Here is a 24,688-nt window from a genome sequence, read left to right as displayed (position 1 = left end):
ATTAACAAGTGTTATTACATTTTATGTCATTTATGCTTTCACTCAAATAATGAGATAATTATTGTGCATTCGGTTGATTTGCATTGACGCAAATTTCTTATACAATATTTCAACATTGTAATATAGTAGCATTGACAATTGACTCTCCAACAGACACTCTACACAATTTTGTATAATTCACTGTTGACCCTAGTTGATGCCATTTTATCATAACCGTAAAATTAATAAATTATCAAAAGTAATCAATAACAATTACATTATTTTCAGTTATGCAGTTTGTTTGAATATTAAACAGAAAACAGGCTGGGTAGTAAATCATTAATTTAGGCAATATATCCAGAATATTCTGACAGTGATGGACCCCATAATGATTCATTCCAATCTTGCATTATTAGTATTCATATTTCTTCAACCGTGTAGCTGGCATCTTGCAGAAAATCCACATGTCAACACTGGTTCTACAATAGATCTTTTGCTCCAGATTGGTCACCAGGTTACCAGCTCAGACAAAACTCTTCCCTAACCCTTTTTTGCCCTCTCTTTTATATTGATGATGTAATTTCTAGTAGGTCCATATGTAATTCAAGTCATATGTGCCGTCCAACTGATATCTAGGACTATATTAACATATATTTATAGTAGCCATTTTTAACAATTTGTTAACTTGTTTGTCAAGGTTTCACACTCACAATGTAGGATATTGGATGTGTAGTCTGTGTAAGGTCAACAATTTTGTATGGCTTCGAAAGATGGAACATAAAGACAATTAATGAAGGAATTTTGGGAAGAACAGAAAGGGCAATGATAAAAAAGATGTGTGGAGAGGAGCTCATCGAACATCTATGACTGAATGAAACAATCATGTTTAAAATGGATTGTTACGAGGAGTAGTTTTAGATGGATGGGACATATTCTAAGAAAAGTGAAGATGAACCAGTAAAGAGAGCTCAGAGTTGGAGGTAGAAGAGAAAGAGGATGGCCAAAGGTTATGTGGAAAGATATGGTAAATGAAGAAGGAAAGTTGGTTTGGAGGAACATGATGCACAATACAGGAAGAAGTTGAGAGATGGTAAACAGCCTCGAACGAGCGACAGTCAATAACCCCTTGGAAAGAGAGAAAGCTGGCTAAAAAAAAAAATGATGAAAGCAGGATGTTCTCCACTGTTACCCTGAAACTGTTACAATTTCATATCTTTTCCAAGTTTGAATTTCCAGATGCCAAGTTGTTCATATCTCTAGCAGAGCTTTTCATCCACGACCCCAAGTGTGTAAATCATCTACTTCCATCAATCTTCGTTTTAACACACCCAGCAAAAATTGAATTTTATTATACTTTAGATTGATATTCTTCTTTATTATTCAATACTGATGACTATGTCTGAAGATTAAACTTGTATTAGACGCACACAGCTATGAGATATTGAATTTGGGGTCAATAGACATGACCTACATCAGAGGTACAAATAACTGACCAAATTGAGTAACTAAAGATGATAATAAAACTATGTTTTATGTGTTCTAGAAATTAAAGGAATATCATGTTAAATATCAATTGTACAGATAAAATGTACCTTTTGGAAATTAGACAATTGTGCGGATAGTCAAATATTTTAGGTAATGCAGTATAAACTTTATTACTACAACTCAAGCAATATGAAACAATCTGTTTTGATAGTTTTGAAAACTACACAAAACTCTTTCAGAAAACTTGTTTGAAGTAAAGTTTACATCATCTAAACATAAAATTTACTTGAAAGATTTGTTAATTGTGAAAAACAACAGAATGTCACTGAAATTTGATCATCAGGATAATGTTAATTTGTACAATAAGTAAAAAGAAAATGATTAGTAAAAAGAAAATGATTTATATTTCTTGTGCTACAGTATGTTGAACTAAATAACAATTTCTCTGAAAACTCGTACAAAAAAGAACACAAAAGCATTTACTAAAATTGTTTACCAAAATTTCATTCAACGTACATTAATTTAAATTGATTTTTACTGATCAGATTGTTAAATAATTCATAGAAATTATTTTATTTTAGTCAGAAAAACTAATCAATGGAAAATTTAAATTGATGCTAATGTGGATAGAATCTTGAGCGGATTACTATCATGATACAAGATACAACTACTCTTCTTAGTTTTAATTATAATTCATTCTTCTGTAATCGGGTCCATAGGGAGAAAACGTGCACTATGCATAAAGATAATGAAGCTGTCGCGGACGATAAAAACCGAGTATAATGATGGAGATGATAGCCATGAGCTAAACTTATAAATGTTAACATGAACATTTATAACCATCAATGTTCCAAAAAAAAAATATGTGAACATCTAATATTTTGCAAATGATATACAGTAATACTCTTTAAAACCGGATGCTATAAAACCATGAATTTAAGCTAAACCAGGCATTTTAAAACAAATCATGCATAATATAAATTAATGTATATTTCTACTGCAGTAGATTCATTTACTCCCCACTCACGTTTAAAATATATTTATAACCTGGAATTCTACGATCTCATTGCATTATTATATATGGTTATTTGGAAGGATACCATACTTTAAATTTATAATTTAGTTATAATGCAAGATCATTGAATACTCCGGTTCTAACAGGCAGATAAAGACTACTCATCATTGAAGGAACAATGCCTCAAGCAGGTCTCCAATAACAACTTTGCATAACAACTTTCCATCACTCTTTCTCTTTGGTTCTTCTCTTCATATGCCACATATTCTTCCATTTTCGATGTCATCCACAACCCATAATTCTTTTTTTTCTTCATGGACTCTTTCTTTCCAGTTGAAAAGTTCATAATGAAATAATAAAACAATCAAGAGTGATGCTTTTTTGGTTTGTTAAAACATGAAATATAGTACTTACCTTTCCAAAGCTTCCTTTGCCTAAAACGGTTAAGAAGTTAAAATCACTTGCTCTGATAACGTCAGAAACTTTGTTAGTTATTTGATCTCCTGAAAGTGGCTCTCGCTCCTTGTCATCTGATTTTTCACTTAGATGCTGCCTCTGTTGCAATGAGAAAAAAGCATTTTAGATCAAATAGTTTTTCTAGTTTGAATTAAAACACACACATTCTCCATCTTCAAAGTGCCTTCCTGTACTGCAGTTGGGAGCTCATAGTCTATGCAAACCCACATTGGGCAATCTGTGTGGAATTTTGGCAACTAGTAAGACACAGTTTCTTTTATTAGGGGATCTTTTTTTAAATTTAAAATACATCTCACACATGCTTCTGTTAGAATTTTAAAATTACACAGTATCTTGGTTTAAAATTACCAATAAATTGACCTGTCTCTTTACAAGAACATAGCATGTAATTAATGATAGCTCAGCTCAACCAGAAGTAAACGATTGTTCAAATAAACCGGAAATTCAGTAATGTATTAACCGATATATTCCATCATGAAGTGTGACAGTTTAACACTTTGAATACTCATTAATTCTATCTGCATGATAGAATTAGCTATAATGCCATGTTCTCCTAACATTCGTCGAAGTGTTCAACTTTATATCATGAGAAGGCGGATGACAAAAAAACACATATGACACCAATTGGGATATAATTTGTCATTTTCTTTAAATAACACAAAAAGAAACAATTAAATGACAAATATTATGTAAATATTGTGGGCAGCAATATTTGTATTGCTTCTATGGTAAATTGGTAATTTTTAATAGTTTAACCAGGCATTAAAATTGTAGGATGCAAATTAATGTTTAAGGCAACTAGCACAACTAAAAACGATACAAGTAGTAATATCTCTTTGTTCAAACAGGTTGTTCATCACTAACTTACAAAGGTAATTATTTTCTATAGAGATAAAGTAGAATTTACTATTAAAAATACCTTTGTAAGGTATTTTTATGGGAAATTCCCTTACAGTAACGGTATTGTACTGTACAATAGATTGTCATAATTTATTTTTGAACAATTATGGTTACAACCAAACCCAAAGGTATGAATGCATTACAATGAGATTACTGAATGATCTCTGTGTTTAGAAAGCGAATAGAAAAGGTTACATATTGAACAAGCCAAAAATAGAATACAGTTATTGTGCTTGCATGTCATGTCATCAGATGGGTAAAAAGGAGATTTAGAAGCATAAAAGCCTAGAAATAAGTTACATTTTATCTAGCAAACCCTTGTCAGTTTCTAAAAAATCTGAAAAATGGAGTAAGCCAATAGCAAGTTTGTTTACAGAAAGTGGCAAATACAGTTTGCAGACTACAACATAACTAATATATTAACAAAAATTGCAAGGTAGCAAACATATTACTAATACTGTAGCAACCATGAGTTGATCTCAGGGCCTTTGTATATATAATAAAAAATATATAAATTTCATATATACATATTGCTTGGTGAAACAAAGTGATTTTAGTTTAAAAAAGTATTTGATTCTTGGATCTAATTTTCCATCTTTGACCTATCAAAACATCATGCAGGTATGTCTGTTTTCTGTATGTTTGATTCAATACAGAAAACAGCAAAACTATTTGCTCCATTACACAATTAAATTACATGTTTACAAAATTACATTTACTTTTGTTATTGCAATGGCAAAATGCCTTTTTAATGCTTTTACAGCTTTAGTCATTTTACGACTGGAACATATTATCCCGTAAAATGTTCTAGTTGACATTTAAGTCACATGAAACATTGCTATATCTAAATACAGGATTGTAAAACTTTTCAATAAAATTTGTTATTTTGTATTATTTGATTGGTTTTCATTTATTTCCTATTTTATGAACATTTGGAAATATTTTAGAAAAAATCTTACTAACATTAAAAACATTGGAAGGAAAATGTCAAATTCTAAAAAAACTAATTCAATGATTGAGATTAATACATATTAAACTTTAAAGTCAATCAAAATTTAAGAATTCTACTTTAATAAGTAGTATTCACTTTTAGGGAGAATTTCTTAAATCTAACATTTTTCGTGATAGTATGATTGGTGAAAATCAAACAAAAGTTTACTTTATAAAATGCATGTAGGAGACTACTTGCAAACAGGTTTCATTTATTTTTTTCCATTTGTGGCATCTGCAAGGGAAACCAGACATAAGTCAGAATTTTCAAAATTGAGATTTCCACAAATACTGAAACTACATAATCCAAGATTTAAAATTCTGAAAAAAATATCTTGATACCATGTCTACTTCCAGAGATATCTCAGTCTAAAGTTTTGGTTGTTACAATCAGTGTTTTAAGAAAAATGCTTTTAAAGTAAAGTAACAGGAAATTACAACAACAAAATAAACAGGGCGTCTAAGTTTACGCCTTAGCAAAAGGGTATTCTAATTATTTTATTTCAATGAAACTTCGCACCTTCCTTAATTAACTATTGTTCTATTATTATGCAAAATTTCATTAAAATCAACTCAATGGAACACTTTCATTTTAAGCATAAACATGATAGGTTTTATGAAAATCATACATAATTTACACCATCTTTTTAACCAACATACAGTTACTACACAAAATGTTAAAATGTAAATGTATTTATTTGTCTCAAAATAGAAAAACACCAAGGTAATTTAAATAAATATTGTTTCAGCTATCATTTTCTGTAGAAATAAAAAAATGTAATTTTTCATGTTTTTGGCTGTTTCTACAAATCTACAAATGCAACTTATGTCCGATTTCGCTTGCATGTGCCACATTTTAGAAACATTAAAAATGCTGAACAAAATTAATCCTAATTCAAACTGTAAATAGTCTGGCAAACATCTTAATGGAAAATCTTTAGTTTTTTTAGAGAATTTACTTTAGTTTTAAAATGCATAAGGGGAATACTTTGGGACATATTAGAAGGGTTTACAGGGAGTTCACTTTTTGGAAATTATTTATATTATGTAAATGTATATATAATCAATATAGTAGTAGTATACTTCCTTTGTAAATGTAAATGCATTCAGTTTTTAGCATTTCTGTATGTATAGAATATATTAATAAAAGTCAAATGACTTTAAAAAAATGACAATGCTGTGGTTATCAGTGGCTAACAAAAAGCTAAATAAAAACAATAAAGTACAACAGCCAGAAAAAATTGCAGAGCTTTTGGGAAACACTAGCCCTTCTTAATTGGAAGTGAGAGTACTTTAGACAATATTAATTAATACTTAATCAATGGATACAAACAAATTGCATTGACAAGATGCCAAGTAATTAGAAACTAAATCTAATCACAAAGCCGCAAACTAATATCATGTGAAATTAATAACTAGAAGAGTAATAAACGCTCCAATAACCTCAAGAATTAATGATTGCATTCACAACTAGGTTGCTTTTATATACAACGTTGAATACAAAACTAGAAGTTACAATTGCAAGTTAAATGCTGCGAGCAAAGTGATATTCTATTCTTAATTCACTTTTGAATCAAGTCTGTCAGTACAATATACAGTAGTTTTATATATAGATCTGGAGTCTTCTTGGATAAGGACTATAAACCATGGTCCAGTGTACATAAAATTCTTATGTACACTTATATAGTATAGTATAGTATATCTTTTGAGATAAGTAGGGGTCACCCCAGTGTTCTAGCTCACACCACCACTGTCGTGGACAGACAAGATAACTGTCAGCACCAACATGACCCTTAGGGGAGAAGCAGATAGTAGTTGAAAAGTGTAACATCTAAGTCCACAGTACATTGAGACGACATTCTTTGTGGATTGCGATATAAAAATATAACATTATTACACTATATCTAGATGGTAACCAGCAGAGTTAACAGGTGATTGGTTGAAGTTCATACCACACACTTGTAAGAAATTAATTCTCTTCTATTGGGCTATAATATTTCATTTTCATAAACTCAGTAGGCCAATTGATTTCCAAAAATCCCCCAAAACAAGTTTATGCATGTATTCTAAGAGAGGTAATACAACGCAGCAATTCAAGATGTTTACCAAGATGTAGGAGCTTAAAACATAGAATATATGTCAATGTGGGGGTGATGAAATGGATAGTTAGTATGAAATATGAGGTGAAATTACTAAAATATTAGATATTCTTGCATCTAGCAGCACCAATATACAAAATTGCTGATGTAATTAAGTAGAAATACAAAACAGATTTGCCTAGAATTTCACATAATAACCATATTTAAATTAGTACAATGACGATGAGGCCATATGATGTTGACAATAAAAAAATGATAAATAAAGAGAATAAAATCAGCAACATGATGTTATTAAATAAGTTTAAACAAATACTTTTGATAAAAGTAATTTTTAATTAACAAATATTAGATGAAAACATGATGAAGAGGACACTATTGATGATAACATGGTGAAAATCAATGATAAAGATAGACATTTTACACTGACCTAAATTCAAAACCAAATCTATCACATTCTATGTTTAAGCAGGTTTTAATGTGTGCCACTTTAGATGTTGGTCTATTAGCAAAAGCAGCGTGAACTTAACATTCTCTGTTGTCTAAATACTAAAATGCCACTACCAATTACTACCTAATGGGTAATGGAAAATCAATATAAAGGTATAATGTTTTCTGAAAACCAAATAATCATTTCTCATATGATCTGCTGCCCTCTATTTAAACTGTTATTTACAAACCACATACTGGTCTGTTTTGAGGAGCTCTACTATTCAGACTCTTCACTGTTTCTATATGTGTAGATTTCAATCAATTTTGCTTCCATAATGTTTTTGTGCATTATGAGTAGAAGTTACTGATAATAATAAACAGCACATGAAAACTAATTTGAAAGAATCATAAATCAAATTGTATCTAATCACCTAATTACATCATCCACAAATATAATTAGATTTTTGGATGTCAATATATACAAAGGATTAATTGTGTAGGAGTTTTAGAAAAATGATGTTCACATACACAGTTATGTAAATTACTCTTATGTGTTAAAGAATCTAAAACAGCAATTACAAACAACTTTGAACAATTTTAAAAGATGAATTATTTTAGTTATTTTAAATTGAGCTTGGGAAATAGTTTGTATTGTTATAAGATAGGAATTTTTAAATTTATTTTCAAATAAAGTAGAACCCTTCAGGACCCACGACATTGTCCCCTTAATCAGGATGTCCCGTGATTAGAGGTTGCTTGTAACATGGAGTAATTCTTTACTCCATGGTTGTAATGTCAAAACATATATTTATCCTCATCCATTTCAAGATAAAGTGTCCTCTGGAGAGGATATCTCAAAGGAGACATTTGTTGTAATATAGTATTTGATTTTTTTTCTCCATATTATAGCTTTTTTCTTTCTTTCGATATTACACTTTTTTTCCATTTGGTAACATAAATGCCATCAATTTTGATGAATTTCCTCTCTTTAACATTACAAAAAGTCCTGTAGTCAGAATTTTTTTAATGGGGGCTTATTTATTCGCACATTGTTAAAAAATGTATCAATTGTTATTGTTTATATCTTATAATAACTAATAGAAGTTTTAAGCCGAAGTTACCCTATAGGTTGAAGGATATTGTCTCTATAAACAAAAGTAATTGGTTTTTAGATATCATGGTATACCTGGTTGTAGCAAGGGTGTAGGTTCAAATTGTTGATGAGGATGGCTTTAATTGCTAGTTGTTATATGGTTCGTAGTGCTATGCAGCAAACCTGATTTGAATATATATTAGGTCTATCATATCAGTTAGAATTTTAAAGAATGTAGAACACCTAAATATCAGAAGGCTTGTCTATGTGTTTCTGTTAGTGCTTGAGACGTTTGAGCCTACGCTATTGACCCCTAAGAAGTCCCTTCATACTGTATAACTCATTGAGATGACAAAATTCATGATATAAGAGATCATGTTAAAATCATAAATTGCAACTGCAATGTATAATTATATTTTATTGCAAATGTAGAAATTTATGAGGCAATCACTGCAAACACTGTAAACAAACTGTAGTTACCCTAATTTCAGAAAAATAATTTGGACATGGCCTCTTAAATAAAAAATATTCCATTATAACATCATTTATCTACCATCTAAAATTGTGTTATCACCCAAAATTGTGCTTGGTTGAAACAATTTTGCAGTTGACCATTTAAAAATGCTGTAACCTATGGGCCACATAAATAAATACTGTACACATTCCATATTATAGTAAGGAGCTTTTGATATGCAACTTGGACTACATGTTGATGTGTCGTTAACACTTTGACTGCCAAACACGAAGATCTTCGTTTTTGGAAACACAACGCTTGACTGCCAAACACGAAGATCTTCGTTTTTCGCGTTTTTTTACGAAATCCGGTAGATAGGTTAATTATTGGTATATACTATAAATATGAACACTATATTCGGTCTGGACCGTAAATATTTTACAATTTGAAAGTAACTAATCTGGTTACGAACGACTGTCAAAATGGTACCTGTCGAAATAACAAACACCGCGCATCACAGTAGCGCGTAGAGCGATGGCTTGGCGCATTGTGTATCGGTCGCGTGCTAGCTATGCCGCCGAAGCATTACAAAGGTTTTTGTGGATTGACATGTTTGTTTGTTATCTGAATAAAAAATAATGGAGTCATTTTCAATATGAAGTCTTTAATTTTATTATTGTATGTATACCCTAATTGTTTTGGTGTTTTACTGAAAGTGACCGAGTTTCACGGAACAAACTTGTTTTGAAATGGTATGGATATTATCATCAGTTTACTATCTAGGCTAGTACTGTAGTACTAGGCTAGCCTAGGCCTAGTCGTAAAACGGTTCCGGACCAACTTTAGGCCTGGTTAACTAGGCCTGGTGTCTTTACTATGTGGATTTTGGCGAAACATTGATGTAAGATTTATGATTTATAAAATGTAATATATTTTTCGATAGTGATAATTTGTTTTTATAGGCCTATCGGTGCCGTGTAAGTAACTTTTTTGTTGTTTATTGATCTCACCGGGCGATATTTTCATATTGTGATTTCTTGCACAAAATCGCGAATATCTCGACTTTCTTGCGCGAAACTACGAAAAACTCAAAAAGTGGGTTACTTTCATTTTACTATTACGATTTACATATTGCGATTTAAAAATCGTTCTTGGTACCATTGTAAAGCTAAAATCTTTATGATTATTTTAGTCTAAATTACATATAAATCAGATCACATACATGGTTTCAATCAGCTTTAATAAAAACATCGAATTGGGCTAAAAACGCTGGCGGTGGCAGTTTCTAACTGGAAAAACCTCTGGCAGTCAAAGTGTTAATAGTCATCTGGACATAGAAACTTCTTAATCCATGTCGGTATTTGAAATACAGCTAGGAAGCATTCTCAACTTCCCTGCATGAATTGACATGACCTAACTTATTGTTCATAGGTTGTCATAGGTCGCAAATCCGAAGCTCCTTATTATAACAGAACAGCTAAAACAATGTTGTACCAGCAAAAATTTTTACGATCAAACATAAATTTTTATTAATCACTTTATTCATCAAATGTTTATGAATATTAACTGAAATAATACTATATACAACATTCATTTGAATTTATTTAATGGTTGATAATTGTATATTTAGATGTATATAATTCTATATTTAGATGTATATAATTCTATATTTAGATGTTTATAATTCTATATTTAGATGTTGATAAATTCTATATTTAGATGATATGCATGAATAAATTTAAATATGATAAAAGATTATTAAAAATGATATATCTTAACATTATGTCAAAGAAGATTAAAATTATGTCTAAAAAAAATCGAAATCTGTCAGCCATTTTTAATGAGTACTGTATTTACAAGAGTGCTGATTTGTTTTTTGCATTGACAATCTATTTTTTTTAATTGAAAGTTGATTATCCATAATGCGATAACTCATTGTTATTTATTGAGTCACGTTTTTACAACTCGGTAGCGACACAGTGTTTTTCAAATTTTAAATAAATCTGTCAAAAGCAGTTTCTAATATATTAGACAATGTTGAGTGATATGTTAACGAGATGTTCTTATCTAGAAAAGCTACTGTTTGCCATGTTACTATCAAATGAGAGATGAGGGTCAACGATCATAAAATAAACCATAATTTTGATGATGCTTGTTTTATCAATAGAAAGATAGCCATTACAAAATATATGTTTCAAGCATGTGGAAAGCATGTCTAGGTTGAGAGGGCAGTGGTCTGTGGTTGGTACCATCATTTTGATATTAACAAACATATTGCCATTTACCAACCTGAAGACAATATTGTCTAGGCCCAGGTTTTGTATGCTATTGTTTAGCCAGTGGCAGCTATGAGTGCTCACTTGCTAAACCCATGGGCCCCAGAGCACGAGTAGTGGAATTAATGCAACTACCTAGTGTTGGAGGGCCCTTTAGGAGTGCAAGACACTTCACAAACCTATGTTTATCACATGCTAGTCTGATAATCCCCAATGCCATACTGCTCTCTCAATTTTTGCAAAGATAAACAATTTAAAATTAGGAACTGAACTTACTTGAAGCATTAGTGTAGTTTCAGCTATGTTTTCATCCTCTTTTACGGCTGGAACATTGTAATATTCTCCCTCCTCTTCATTTAAAAGTTTAAACCATCCTTCCATTGGTGTTTTCAAAAGCTCTGAGACTCCAAAAGAAAGCGCACCCATGAAGTCATTACGAGAGGTTCTATCCCAGTCCCATACTGCAACTGATAAACGACGCGCTTTATCTTCTTCCTTTAATGGGCTAAATAAGACATAGATGGAACTATTTAAACATCATATCATATTTTAAAAATCTTGTGTCATTATCAACTTGAAACATCCTTTTGGAAAGGGATCCACAGCTATGGGTTATACTCGGATATCCTTACATTTGATTGGTTAATTTCATATCATGTGCAGTTCAATATTAGTTATATTGTACAGTAAAATGTTCTTCCTAATGATTTTATACACTTGATTCTATACACTGCAGCTTTAGTAAATGTTTTATAATTGTATGAGGCAGGTCGTAGTTGCAGGTTCTAAAACCAACTTGTATTGTTGGCCGTTTATAACTATTCTTCTCTGCAGCTAAATTTTGAGTGCTGCATTTTGAAAGAATCTTTTGCCTATCATTCAACATAGATTACTTATGGAATCTTTGAATCAAGAAAATATTCTTCCCATTTTCATGAGCACTCATCATTTGTTTATTATTGTATGTAAATTGTGACTGTTTAAAAAATATTTAAATTGTTTATTAATATTTTAACTGTATTTACCACAATTGACCAGGTATGTTTTTCTAATTGGTGGCAGAAAGATAGGCCTTATGAAATAAATTTGTTTGATTTAGACAATGACATGCACGACAGAAAATTTGTCAATTTCCTCGACCACTCTACAAGACTGATGACACTTGATAATCTACTCATTATAGTGTTTCACTGTAGATTAGCAGTAAATTGATGACTGAAATAGTAATTACAATGAAATCATCTTAAATATATATTTCACCCATTTATCAATGCGGACAGATCTTGTTTCTTCAGATGGAAACTAACAGTACATGTATGCATATCAACTATGTTCTAATTATAGCAAATTCATTAACCAATACCAGGGTTTGTACATTTTATGTTTGCTAACTTTGCCACGGCTTCTTTCAACAAGAATCTATAAATTATGCGTAATTCTGAGATAGACGGACATAATGCCAAAACTGTCTTGGATACCTACACAGGCTATCTCAGATATTTTTCAAAACATAGATTCGGTAAACATTATACACAACTATGGTAGTGTCAACAAACCAAAACGATACACACATGCTTAAGTCACTTACACACTCAATGAATTTTATATAAAATCTTATCATTTGTGTATTATCTTTCTCATGTCTTTTAATGCCAAGTTTTATCTTTATGTACAGTAAAAACAAATCTACTTTATTCTCATTTGGATAGATTTCACTTGTTGAAGATTTAAACTATTTCTTGTAACTTCTCGAGAAAAACAGTGCCTCTTTTATAAGATAGACAAAGAATCACATATTAGGAGTTTTGTTATATAAAATAGACAAGGAATCAGATGTGCCATTTTCTCATCGAATGCAACATGTACAAAGCGCTGTTTCCAATCTGACCTTTCTGAGCCAGACAATCAATAAAAAACACACAACTCTAGTACATTAATGTTTTACGTACATCTTTAAATGTCATGTTTTCTAGGTTGAGAGTTAATAGGCTGATTTGAGACGCACTATAGCATAACAGAGTTCTTTTTAATAATTTGTATTCTGGCTGGCAGAACACTATCCGTCTAAATGCACTGAATATATTTGCTTGCAATTCTAATTATTGCATTCTGTATGACTATTGTATACGCTAGTCTTATCTTGCATTGGAGCAGATAATTTGAAATTAAAATGAAATATTAATCAATGATTGCAAATTGATTAATACTTTCATTAAATCTGGTTGAATGACAGAATAAATAAATGAACAAGTGAAAGAAGATTATATACTTAATATACATATTTTGTCCTATACAATGTGTCGATCGGTAACGACAGAGATGTCAAAAACAAGACAGCACTTAAGGCCTTCTCTTATACTGTATTACCATTGCACTCTCTGTTCCCAAATGTTACATTGCAGAGGAAAGTTCAAAATCTGAATGGAATCAATAACTTTGACTAAATAAATGAAAGAGATACTCATCAATATCTTACGGCCTCTAGATTGAAAAGGGCACCTTAGGAAAAAGTGGGGTTCATTCAAAAAATCAAACCTGACTGGCAAAGTAACATTCTATAGCACTATGATTTACATTGTATTATTTCATTTATGATGAGTAGGATGCGGGTGGGAAGAGTTATCTTGGTGTACTAATTTTAATGTATAGTCCCTGTTATGGATAGATGAGATTTAACTCATCTATTAAAATGTCTGTTTTCAGCTACTTTGGACATAATAGTCTTTTATTGAAAAGTTTACATCTTGTTGACATATACAGCTATTAGCTATATATAAATTGATCTATTATTATCCATATAAAATTGAATAATTATTTAATTGGCATATTTATTTGTTTAACTTTAAAGATTATTAGAAGAAGTCAAGCTGAAGAAAATGGTTTAAATCAGAAGCATGTTAAAGCTAATGTATATTAACAGACATCAGCTTCAATTATTTTCAGTGGCAATGGCACATACTTTAAATGTCAAATTTAAAACATGTGATGAATTCTTTCAGTAAAGAACATATTTCTTACAAATGTTTGCTAATAATATCAGCAGAATATAAAACAACAGAAACTTATAGGCTGTTATGATCAATTATAAAATGTCAGAAAAAATATTTAACATTTTCAAATAAAATATTTAATGGTACAGTACTTTTGAAATTGACAGGCAAATAAACAGCAGAGTTATTAAAAAAATTCTCATTGATAAAATAGAAAACATTTATCAAGAAATTATTCAGTTTCATTTTTTTTAAATTGTCAGTGTATTAAATATTATTTATATATTCTCTTTTGTGTGATTCTTCATTCGATCTTTAATAGTTTCATTAATTATCTCTTAATAGTTTAATTATTATCTCTAAATACTCTCTACAATTTTATGATTATATTATACTCACTATTGAAAGGATTACTTGAAATAATGTGAATATATAATAAGTATATAATAATCAGGTGTTAGAAATCAGACACGTGCAGAAAATCCCATGAGATCAGAGATGATCATTATAAAGACATATGATTATTATCCTTATCACAAAATGAATCAGAAAAGCACATTTTGTCATAACATAAAAACTCATCTGAATATTGTATGTTTCTGTATTTTTTGCTTTGTTTTTTTCTAGGCATTGAATGCCACTTTTATGGAAATTAATTCAAAATATTGATCTTTGATTTAATTATTTATTAGATCGACACATAAGAATGTCTAGTGCAAATACTATCACGTTTACTTGTTACGTGAACATTACACTGTATCAATTGGAATGAAATGTGCTTATATCTTGACTTGTAATTAAAATACTGTATGCTAGTGGAAAGCTAGTCCATACCCTGTTAGGCCTACATGTCTCGAAACGGAATGTGTTGGTGGTTTGTAATGATGCTCCAAATTATGGGCATGGATTGTGGACTGTACCATTTATGGAAAAGGGTATTCAATGAATTGTCTACTTTCACATTCTTTGAGAAGAATAAGGCTATTTGTGGTTTATCCAGGTAAGCAAGGCACGAAATAGACTACAGTGTTCTGGCAAGTCATGATGTTTTGTTAAAAATATTACTAGGACAATCTCAGAATTTATTTCTTGGAGGCCGAATTTCACACCCAGACACCTGATGAGAATAATATCTTGTATTTCAGGCCAGCTTCAGAAATGAATGGCATAAATATAAATATTATGTCAAAAGAAATACTAAATAAAACTTACAATACAAATGACTCGTTCCATGTTGGGTTAAGGCATGTCTTGATTGTCTTTGTTTTTTGTTTAGATCTTCCGGTATCAGGAATCAATTTAAGCTTCACGTATGGATCAGAAGATCCATTGGGATCCATAGGAATAAGATTCTTTGCTGATAGAACTGAAAAAGAGGAAAATGCATATGATTCTTGATATACTTCATTTTTTTAAGGTACACAAACTTTCTGTACTGTCTCATGTCTGTCAAAGAGATGGCATTTGGAAAGTATTAATGACATGGCCAAGCTCCAATCAAATTTTCAAATTAACACCCACATGAGTGCATAAATTTTATTACAGATGTTTGCAATAATACAATTTTATCTGTATACTATTAAACACAAACACTGGTTTTGTTTTGATAAATGGTAATTAACAAAGTGCATTGCATTTTAGTAATTAAAACTTGTATACCTATCATTGAACTATTTTATGCAATACCGAGCACATGTTTTTAATATCATGCATCCATTGTGATACTATTAATTGAAATTTTGGAATTATAGATAGATTATGTAACATATGTTGATATTGATGCTACAATCATTATTACAACTTTCATGTATTTCAGTTGTTTTAAGATATATTTATTCTTTCTAGATATTACAGACTCTCTCATTTGCAGATAGGGATGTTCCACTAAAAATTCTTCTTTTCGTACTTGTCCCTCATTATGTGGGAAAGGGCTAATGTTGGTTTATCCAGGTAGCTGGGCATGAAATAGACGACAAAGGAAACAAAAACATTCTATCTGAAACTTGTAAGAGATTATGATAATTAATATCTATTTTATTGATAATAATAAATTTAAAACATTTTTTCCAGGACAGCAATACATTATTTTAGACACCACAAAACCACTGCTTGTAAATAATAAATCTCAATTGGTTAAGAGAAGTATACTTCAAATAAATTCTTCAATTAAAGTAAATTTATAGAAGGGAAGTATTTCTAAAGAGTAATAATGAACTTGTCCGAGTGATTTGTTTTGACAAGGGACGTGCTGGAGGGAACGAATATTAATGGACATGTTGATGAGAATTGCATAGGTAAAGAGGTGGGTAGGTATTATGCTTACGCTGATGAAGAACTTTGTGATGACTGACTGTGATGTAGTAGAGAATGAAGTGGGAGTAATTAATGAAGGGGATGAAAAATGGTTAAATGAGTTTATGAGAGAGAAGAGAAACGTTCATTAATGAAAAGAGAAAAAGGGTAATGATGGAGATATTAGTATTCATGTTAATGAAGATTAGCAAGGGTTCAAAATCACCATAGTAGTACAGTTGCTTAATAAAGATTTTTCATAATTACTAGGTAACAAATTAAAAACTAGTTATTTTGGTATTTGAGGTTCTACTGCCAATTATGTATTAATTCAACTTTTTGTAGAATGAATTAGGTAATTTATCAACAAATTGGCTTGATATGTTATACCCAAGAGAAATTGTTTACTTGGGGGATAAAAAAGCAAAAAAGTATTTGATAGATGATTGATACATCATTGGGAGGGGTATTGTGTTAGTTATATTAGAATAAATAGAAAACGATGGTGAAAATAAAGATGGTTATAATGATTTTAGTATTAAGTGATAATGATGTTTAAGTTAATTGTCAATAATTTGAATTTACTGTTCATGATCATCGGAATTGACGAGGAAAGTTAATGTAATATTATAAAGATAATGTAATGTTATAAAGATCATGTTAATGTTATCAAAGACAATAATGTTAATGTTATCAAGATAATGATGTAATGTTATCAAGATAATAATATTAATGTTATCAAGATAATGATGTTAATGATATCAAGATAATGATGTTAATGTTATCAAGATATATTGTTATTGTTATCAAGAAAATGTTAATGTTAGCAAGATAATAATATGTTATCAAGATAATATTGTTATTGTTATAAAGATAATATTAATGTTATCAAGATAATGATGTTATTGTTATCAAGATAATGATGTTAATGTTATCAAGATAATGATGTTAATGTTATCAAGATAATGGTGTTAATGTTATAAAGATAATAATGTAATTGTTATCAAGATAATGTTGCTAAATGTTATCAAGATAATGTTGCTAAATGTTATCAAGATAATGTTGCTAAATGTTATCAAAATCTTTGAACTTGTTTCAACCTGAAAATCCTTCTTTCTTTCTCTTCAATCTAGCCTTCTGAACTAATTTGTTCCACTTCTTTTTCTTGGCTCAATTGAGTTACAGCAATATATTTTGCTTAAGCTGTCCCTACCCAACATTTTTCTCTTGTTGTTGTTTTGTATATTAATGTATTACTATTATGCTGGTCAAATAAATAAAATGATATAAAAAGAAAGAAACATAATTCCTTTAAATATACCTTTAACATGAAGGTTGCTACCTTCAACAGTGACATTTAATTGAATACGTCCACGTCTCTCTGTGTGATCTGACCCACATAGATTCGGCACATGTTTGATACAACGATCATGTACATTCATTTCACAAGCTGAAAAAAAAAAACATTACAGCTTTTAAAATGAATTCCTCAATGTTGTAGTTGGTCAAATGTAGTATGTCTAAATTTCTTCCACAGAAAAATGGATAGATAGATGTTTTGTGGGTGGTAGGCCTACGTTAGTGGTGGATTTTGTAATACTTGGAAAAGTTAAAAAAGTGCTGAACTTAACATATTGGTCTATATTTTGCATTGTACTAAACTTTTCTAAATTTAGGAAAGATGGAAGGAGAAGAATAGCTTGCCCTAACTTGGATCTGCCTCTGGAACTGTAGCTATGTGTATTGCTCTTTAATTTCATTACATACAGAATGTTTTTCCATATAAGGGAAAGGCCAATTTTTTTGCTCCTTTTCACATATTGTATTTTATATTAAATGTGAATAAAGTTGTTGAACATTTCTTTTTATTTTAGTGAATATTTCATACTAGAAAATGTACATTCTAATAGTTTAACCACCTACATTTAGTTTGCAAAGTTCTTCGCAGACGTCCATCAAATCAGTTCTGTTTTAAAAAACACTCTAGCATGTATTAAAGTGTGAAGATTTTTCTAGTATTGAGTGTGTCTATATGTATGGCTGTCTCTGTCTAGACTACCAACAAGTACAGTAAATAAAACTAGATACTATACAGCACAACAAACCAATTTTCAAAAGTATTTATCTAGACTTTGGAAGTATGATAAATAAACAATTAGGTGTATCATAAAGAGGAATATAAACATTAAAAAAAAAAACTTTCTTAGAAATACAAACAATTTTAAGTCTTAAGAATTGGAATCCATATAAATTTTCACAAGGAAAATTAAAATGCCTGCTAGACATTTAAATATTTATAAAAAATGAACGGCGGCAGACTGGAGCCTTTTCAACATGAATATTGATTGATACTAGTATTATAGTTATACACATTATTTCTAATCTGAACTTAACATAGAAAAGGAAGAACATTTGATATCCAAACACATTAAGTTCGAATTAAACATAGTAAATTTGACATTACAGACAAAGTAAGACTTTAATAGTTTTATTGTTTTGAACAAATGCATTTGTGCCACTAAAGAAATTAGTAAAAGTTTTCCAGTACACCATGTTTTTCCACAAGGAAAAAAAGTAAAGCTAAAAAATAAATGATGACTTTGTTAAACTTTATTTTATTTTTTTAAATACATTGACTTCAAGCTTTACTTTTAATCACCATACAAGCAATAAACAATACAAAATCAAAATTGATTGTGTTAATCAGACTATGAAACCTCGTACATGTTTTATGATCATCGTCTAACCTTTGACATTTTCTGGGATAATACTTGTATTATATATTAAATTAGATAACATTAAAGCTTCAACACAGAATTACAAAATGCTATCTTCCTCAATTATAGTAGTTAATGTACACATTCATTCATTCCTATTAACAACAAATGCATAAAAACTCATGAAATCTTCATATAATCCTTTGAATAGCTGCTTCTTGCGTTTTATGTTTCCTTAGAATAATTGAATGTTGGATAAAATTCCCAAAGAAAATCTTTTGAGAATGCAAAGGTTAAAATAAAGTTCAAAGTGGATAAGTGTTTTAATATTGCATGTTACATTATTCATTTCAGTTCACTATAATGAATATATTTCAATTTAAACAAGTGTTGTTATATTTTTAAATATCTAAAGAAAGAATCTAATTAATTTGTCAGTTTTAATCAGTTTTGTATTAAAGAACCAAACATTGGGGAGTATCAAGCTGTGTGGTAAAGTACCAGTTGGTGTATACTGGTAAACCAAATGGTGTGGAAAAGAGTGCCTAGTTTGGTAAAAAAAACCAAGTAGTTTGGTAAAGAACCAAGCAGTTTCGTAAAGACCCAAGCAGTGAGGTAAAGAACCAGGCAGTTTGGTAAAGAACCAAAGTAGTGAGGTAAAGAACCAGGCAGTGTGGTAAAGAACCAAGGGGTGTGGTAAAGTACTGTAGCATAAGCAGGGTGTAAAAGTAGCAAGTACAGACTGTACTACATCATCACTGAATGGAGTAGAACATTAAGGCATGATTTTACTTACAATGACATTTCATTCCTTGGTGATATAGCCCGTACAGAAGAGATCCACAATGGTCACAAAAAGCCGGGCTACTATATGAATGAACTTTAAACTTATGTTGACTTCTTGGGTCCTATTTAAAAAAAGACAAAACAACATGTTAAAATTTAATGTATTATTTCATAACAATAAAATTAAGATGTTAAAAGATGACAACAACATTAATTTATGTATGTATTTATTCAATTTACTCAAGGTGGCAAAGACAAGTAATAATAGTGAAAATAAAGATATACAAAACATTAATCTAGGCCTAAAATCTAATTATTACCACATATTTGCATTTATGCAGCAAAAGGAAGTCATAAAACAAAGGGAAACGAGGATGAACATGGTTAAAGTTCCTCATTATGAAAAAAAATCTGACCTAGATGAATTAAATGGTTGATGGTCTAACATTTGTAAAGTGCAGAACAAACAATGTCATATTTCCTCTCTAAATTCACTCAAGTTGAAGTTGGCAAAGCTTTTTGTATGGATTAGTAAAGTTGAAGAAGTCAGAACTATTATTATCTTATCTTTAAATTATCCATCTGTATGTCAATTTAATTTGATTGATAATGCAGTATAACAATTTAGGTAGTACTAGTATTGAAAACAGTTTTTCTAAATAGAAACAAGAAATTACTATCAGTAGTTTCTTTGTTTCATAAAATAATTTTTGCCATAAAGTAAAATATATACAGTATCACAACATTTTTGGATAAAGTTTACAGGAAATCAGTGTTTTTGCTTTACAAAATGGATTACATCCCAGAGAACAAACTGATAACCACATACCGTAATTAGATACTATGCTAAAATAACTGAACTTAACGTTTCTATTATGTTTATAACTATTAAATATTGATGTTATGTATCAAGAAATGTTCAGCTTAAACTTCCTTGTACTGTTTATTTTAATATTTAATATGAATTATTATTTTACCGAAGTACTGCTCTAAAACATTAAATTATTTTCCAATCAGGATGCAGTGGAAGTATCATTAAACTATTACGGTTACTGGTTAACTACTTTTTGTAAATTCATATGCTTAATTCACATGGTATCGCTAAGGGATATCGGAATAACATGTGAGAGGCATGGGTTCGATAACTGTCATAGTCCTTTAATAGGAAAGATATTTTACTCTCATTGCCTCATCTATTGGATGAGATGTAAAGCTGTTGGTCCTGAGGCTGTGTATTATTGCTCATATGCACGATAGACCTTGGTACATTATTCAAAAAGAGTTGGAGGTTTGTCTCCAGGACTGTGTGCTAATCTACTAGGCACTTTGGGAGAACAGTCTTGTACTGAAGAGGTCTCCCAGTATAAAGTAGAAATACATTTCACATTAGTGATATTGTAGGTTCACATGGGAGTAACTTGATCATGATGTAAATCTATAGAACCCTGGCCTAAATACATATTAAAGGCCTCATACTCTTAGTATTGTCAACTTCTTTTACGTTTTGCACAATACATCCATCAAGATTCTTTAGTAAATTGCCTTGCTGTAAGGTCATAATACGTGGCTTGATATTAAACTCTCATTGGTTTCATTAGGGAATACAAACTCTATTAGTTTGTCTTCTTCATTAAATTGTTTCTATTAATCTCACTGTCATAGTGTCAGAAGTAAATATATTTGATTTAAAGGTATGTTTGAATAACAGCAAACAAATGAACTGGTGAAAATAATCAATTCTACGTAATAAAGCTTTAATAATTCTTCTTTGCTCCATTTTCTGATGAAAAATTTAAACATTTGCGTGGGTAAATCATATAAAATATCAGTTAATCCAACACAGATTATGGCATGTTAAACACCAACAGCGATTCTACTTTTGATGAATTTCTAACTTTTTTACTAAGAAAAGAATGGCTGTATAAATTATATACAGACTGATATTAAAATTCTGACTTTTGCTTGATAAGTAGACGCTTACTATTAGACCATCGAGGCAAACTAGATGGTACTCCGGATGTCAAATACTTCTATATTTGCCTAGAAATGTACATGCCTTTTAATGATATGAAAAAGAAGATATGGTGATTTTCTTTTGTAATACATACCCAAGTAATAAAATGTACATAATATACATGTACAAGTATACAGCTTCCTCATACTAAAATGTACAGAAGCCTAGAGCAGTTACATGATGATAGAACACAATTCAGAAACATGCAATTATTACAAAGCTTGAAAGGCATTAAAATATGAATAACTGAATACTAATGAAATAGAATATAAAAACATTTCAATTTGAATATCATTAAATATAACACGATGAATAAGCAGACATCATATTACTTTTTTTATGATAATTATTGAATCTAAAGTAATAACGTCTGTACAACTTGTCCTATACAATTTACTAGGATACATTTCTCTAAAATCCTACATGGTGTGTCTTTTAAGATTTTGTCTTATAGAACTGTCTAGATACTATTGTTTCTACAGACAACTCTAAAATCTTATATGGTCTTTCTTTTAGGATCATATATTACTTGTCCTATAGAATTGTCTAGGATGCTATTTGTCCTACAGACAACTCTAAAATCTGATATGGTCTTTCTTACAGGATCATATATTACTTGTCCTATAGAACTGTCTAGATACTATTGTTTCTACAGACAACTCTAAAATCTTATATGGTCTTTCTTATAGGATCATATATTACTTGTCCTATAGAATTGTCTAGGATGCTATTATTTCTACAGACAACTCTAAAATCTTATATGGTCTTTCTTTTATAGGATCATATATTACTTGTCCTATAGAATTGTCTAGGATGCTATTTGTCCTACAAACAACTCTAAAATCTTATATGGTCTTTCTTATAGGATCATATATTACTTGTCCTATAGAATTGTATAGGATGCTATTTATCCTACAGACAACTCTAAAATCCTATATGGCAAGTCTTATAGGATCCTATGTTACTTGTCCTATAGAATTATTCCTATATTACTTATTTGCCCTATATAGAATCTTCTAAGATCTGATATGATGTGTCCATAGATTATTGAAAATGTTATACTTGATGTTTTATTTTTCTAAAAAAGATTTGCCCTATAAGATTTGTCTTAAGTGGTAAAAATAACTCTGATTTTATAGTATCCTTTCGCATCTTATAGGATCCTATATGTCAGGGTTAATTTAAATGTAACAAAACTGGTGGTACCTGTATTTCTGAATTACTATAGTGAGTAGTAGAAATTAAACCAACTAATGTAATTAGTAATTGTAAATCAATATATAAACACACAACATTTATACACTAATTATATGTTGGGTAGTCAGTGTTTTGAAATAATGTTTTTTTTATAAATCAAATTTGATTCAAAATAATATCATGGTCACAGTTCAGATCAGATAGTTTCATCCAAGTGATGCAAACATATTGTGTATTTATTCTTAAGAGAATTGGGATTGAAATGATACTGATATGTATAATAAATATTATTGCGACTGTCTATTTGTCATAATACCGTCTCACTGGATATCCATATTATGGCAATTTTCTAACAATATTTTTTCGCAAATTATGAAGTAAATATAACTATAGCAAACTTGTTTTACTCGTATTATAATGCACAGTTCTCAAACACTTTGCGTCCAAAATGCTTTCAAATTATGCGATAAATGTGAAAGTTAATATAATGTTATATATTCCATTTGTAAGTGCCTAAATATCTTTTCATTTCTATTGCCAATATAAATACGCTCATATGGTCACTAAGAAACGTTAAAGATGTATTGTCCCCCTGAAAAAATAATTATTTAACATTTTTTTATTGAATGTGCCATTTTAATTTCACATAATAATTATCCACTTTGACCAAAAATTAGATCGAAAAAAAAATTATTTACCTGAAAAACTATAATTTAAAGCAAAAAATAGTCAAATTGGCTGCCAGCCAATGGATTTTTGGTTGAAGTTAACCATTTATTTAGTCATTTTATAAAGGAAAACATAATTTTTTTTAATTTGTTTTTCTACAGAAGTGATTAACTTGATTAAATTAACAAAATAACCTATTCAAAGTCTGATTTAATTAATCTTCATTTTTCATGTTTTTGGAGGACAATACATCTTTAAGTATTATGTTTTTACTAATGCATTATTTAAAACCATTTCTTGTTTAATTTTTATTCCACAAATGAGGTGCGATTTTCGGCATTTTCAGATTTATCGGTGAGGCTATCATACACATTAGATTTGTATGAGAAATTAGCGACAGAGGAGTTGAAAACAACCAGTATGCACAAAGAGATATTGAACACTGCATGATAAAGGATGGTCATTAACCCATCATAGACAACGTCCTGCTTGACGGCATTTCCTCATCTTCACTCATGCATTTAGATATCATTACGATTATGAACATATTTAGGACTTATATGTATTACAAGCATATTTATATACGATTTCAAATGCATTCTGATATCCGCACATTTTAGGACAGAGTAAAGATGTCCTTTTTAGTATTACTATAGTTAGTTAAGTAACTCAAATTTCAGAGCAGTCGTAAACTGAGAGATGGATTGATCCGTTCCAATTCATTTTATCTCTGTGTTTAAGATACGATGATTCAGTGGATTTACAACAGTTTTGCCAAAGCTAAACTCTAACTCGCATATTCACCAACCATTAAATAAACATGCAA

General features: G+C 30.0%; 1 protein-coding gene across 3 annotated transcripts in view; it reads right to left on the bottom strand.

The window, feature by feature from the left end:
- The window catches only part of LOC144840543 (protein kinase C-like), an 88,456-nt gene that overhangs the window by 20,707 nt on the left and 43,061 nt on the right, over nucleotides 1-24,688 (bottom strand). For all 3 annotated transcript variants that reach the window (XM_078696378.1, XM_078696379.1, XM_078696380.1), the window contains exons 4-8: nucleotides 19,993-20,104; nucleotides 17,801-17,929; nucleotides 15,400-15,553; nucleotides 11,474-11,702; nucleotides 2,894-3,034 (exon numbers count right to left, since the gene is read on the bottom strand). In XM_078696378.1, coding sequence (XP_078552504.1) covers nucleotides 2,894-3,034; nucleotides 11,474-11,702; nucleotides 15,400-15,553; nucleotides 17,801-17,929; nucleotides 19,993-20,104 — 765 coding nt within the window. The remainder of the gene's footprint in view (nucleotides 1-2,893; nucleotides 3,035-11,473; nucleotides 11,703-15,399; nucleotides 15,554-17,800; nucleotides 17,930-19,992; nucleotides 20,105-24,688) is intronic.

The sequence above is a fragment of the Antedon bifida genome, chromosome 4 (assembly GCF_963402885.1).
Source record: "Antedon bifida chromosome 4, ecAntBifi1.1, whole genome shotgun sequence".
NCBI lineage: Eukaryota > Metazoa > Echinodermata > Crinoidea > Comatulida > Antedonidae > Antedon > Antedon bifida.
The sequence above is the reverse complement of the archived record's forward strand: the minus strand, read 5'-3'. Positions and strand labels throughout refer to the sequence as shown.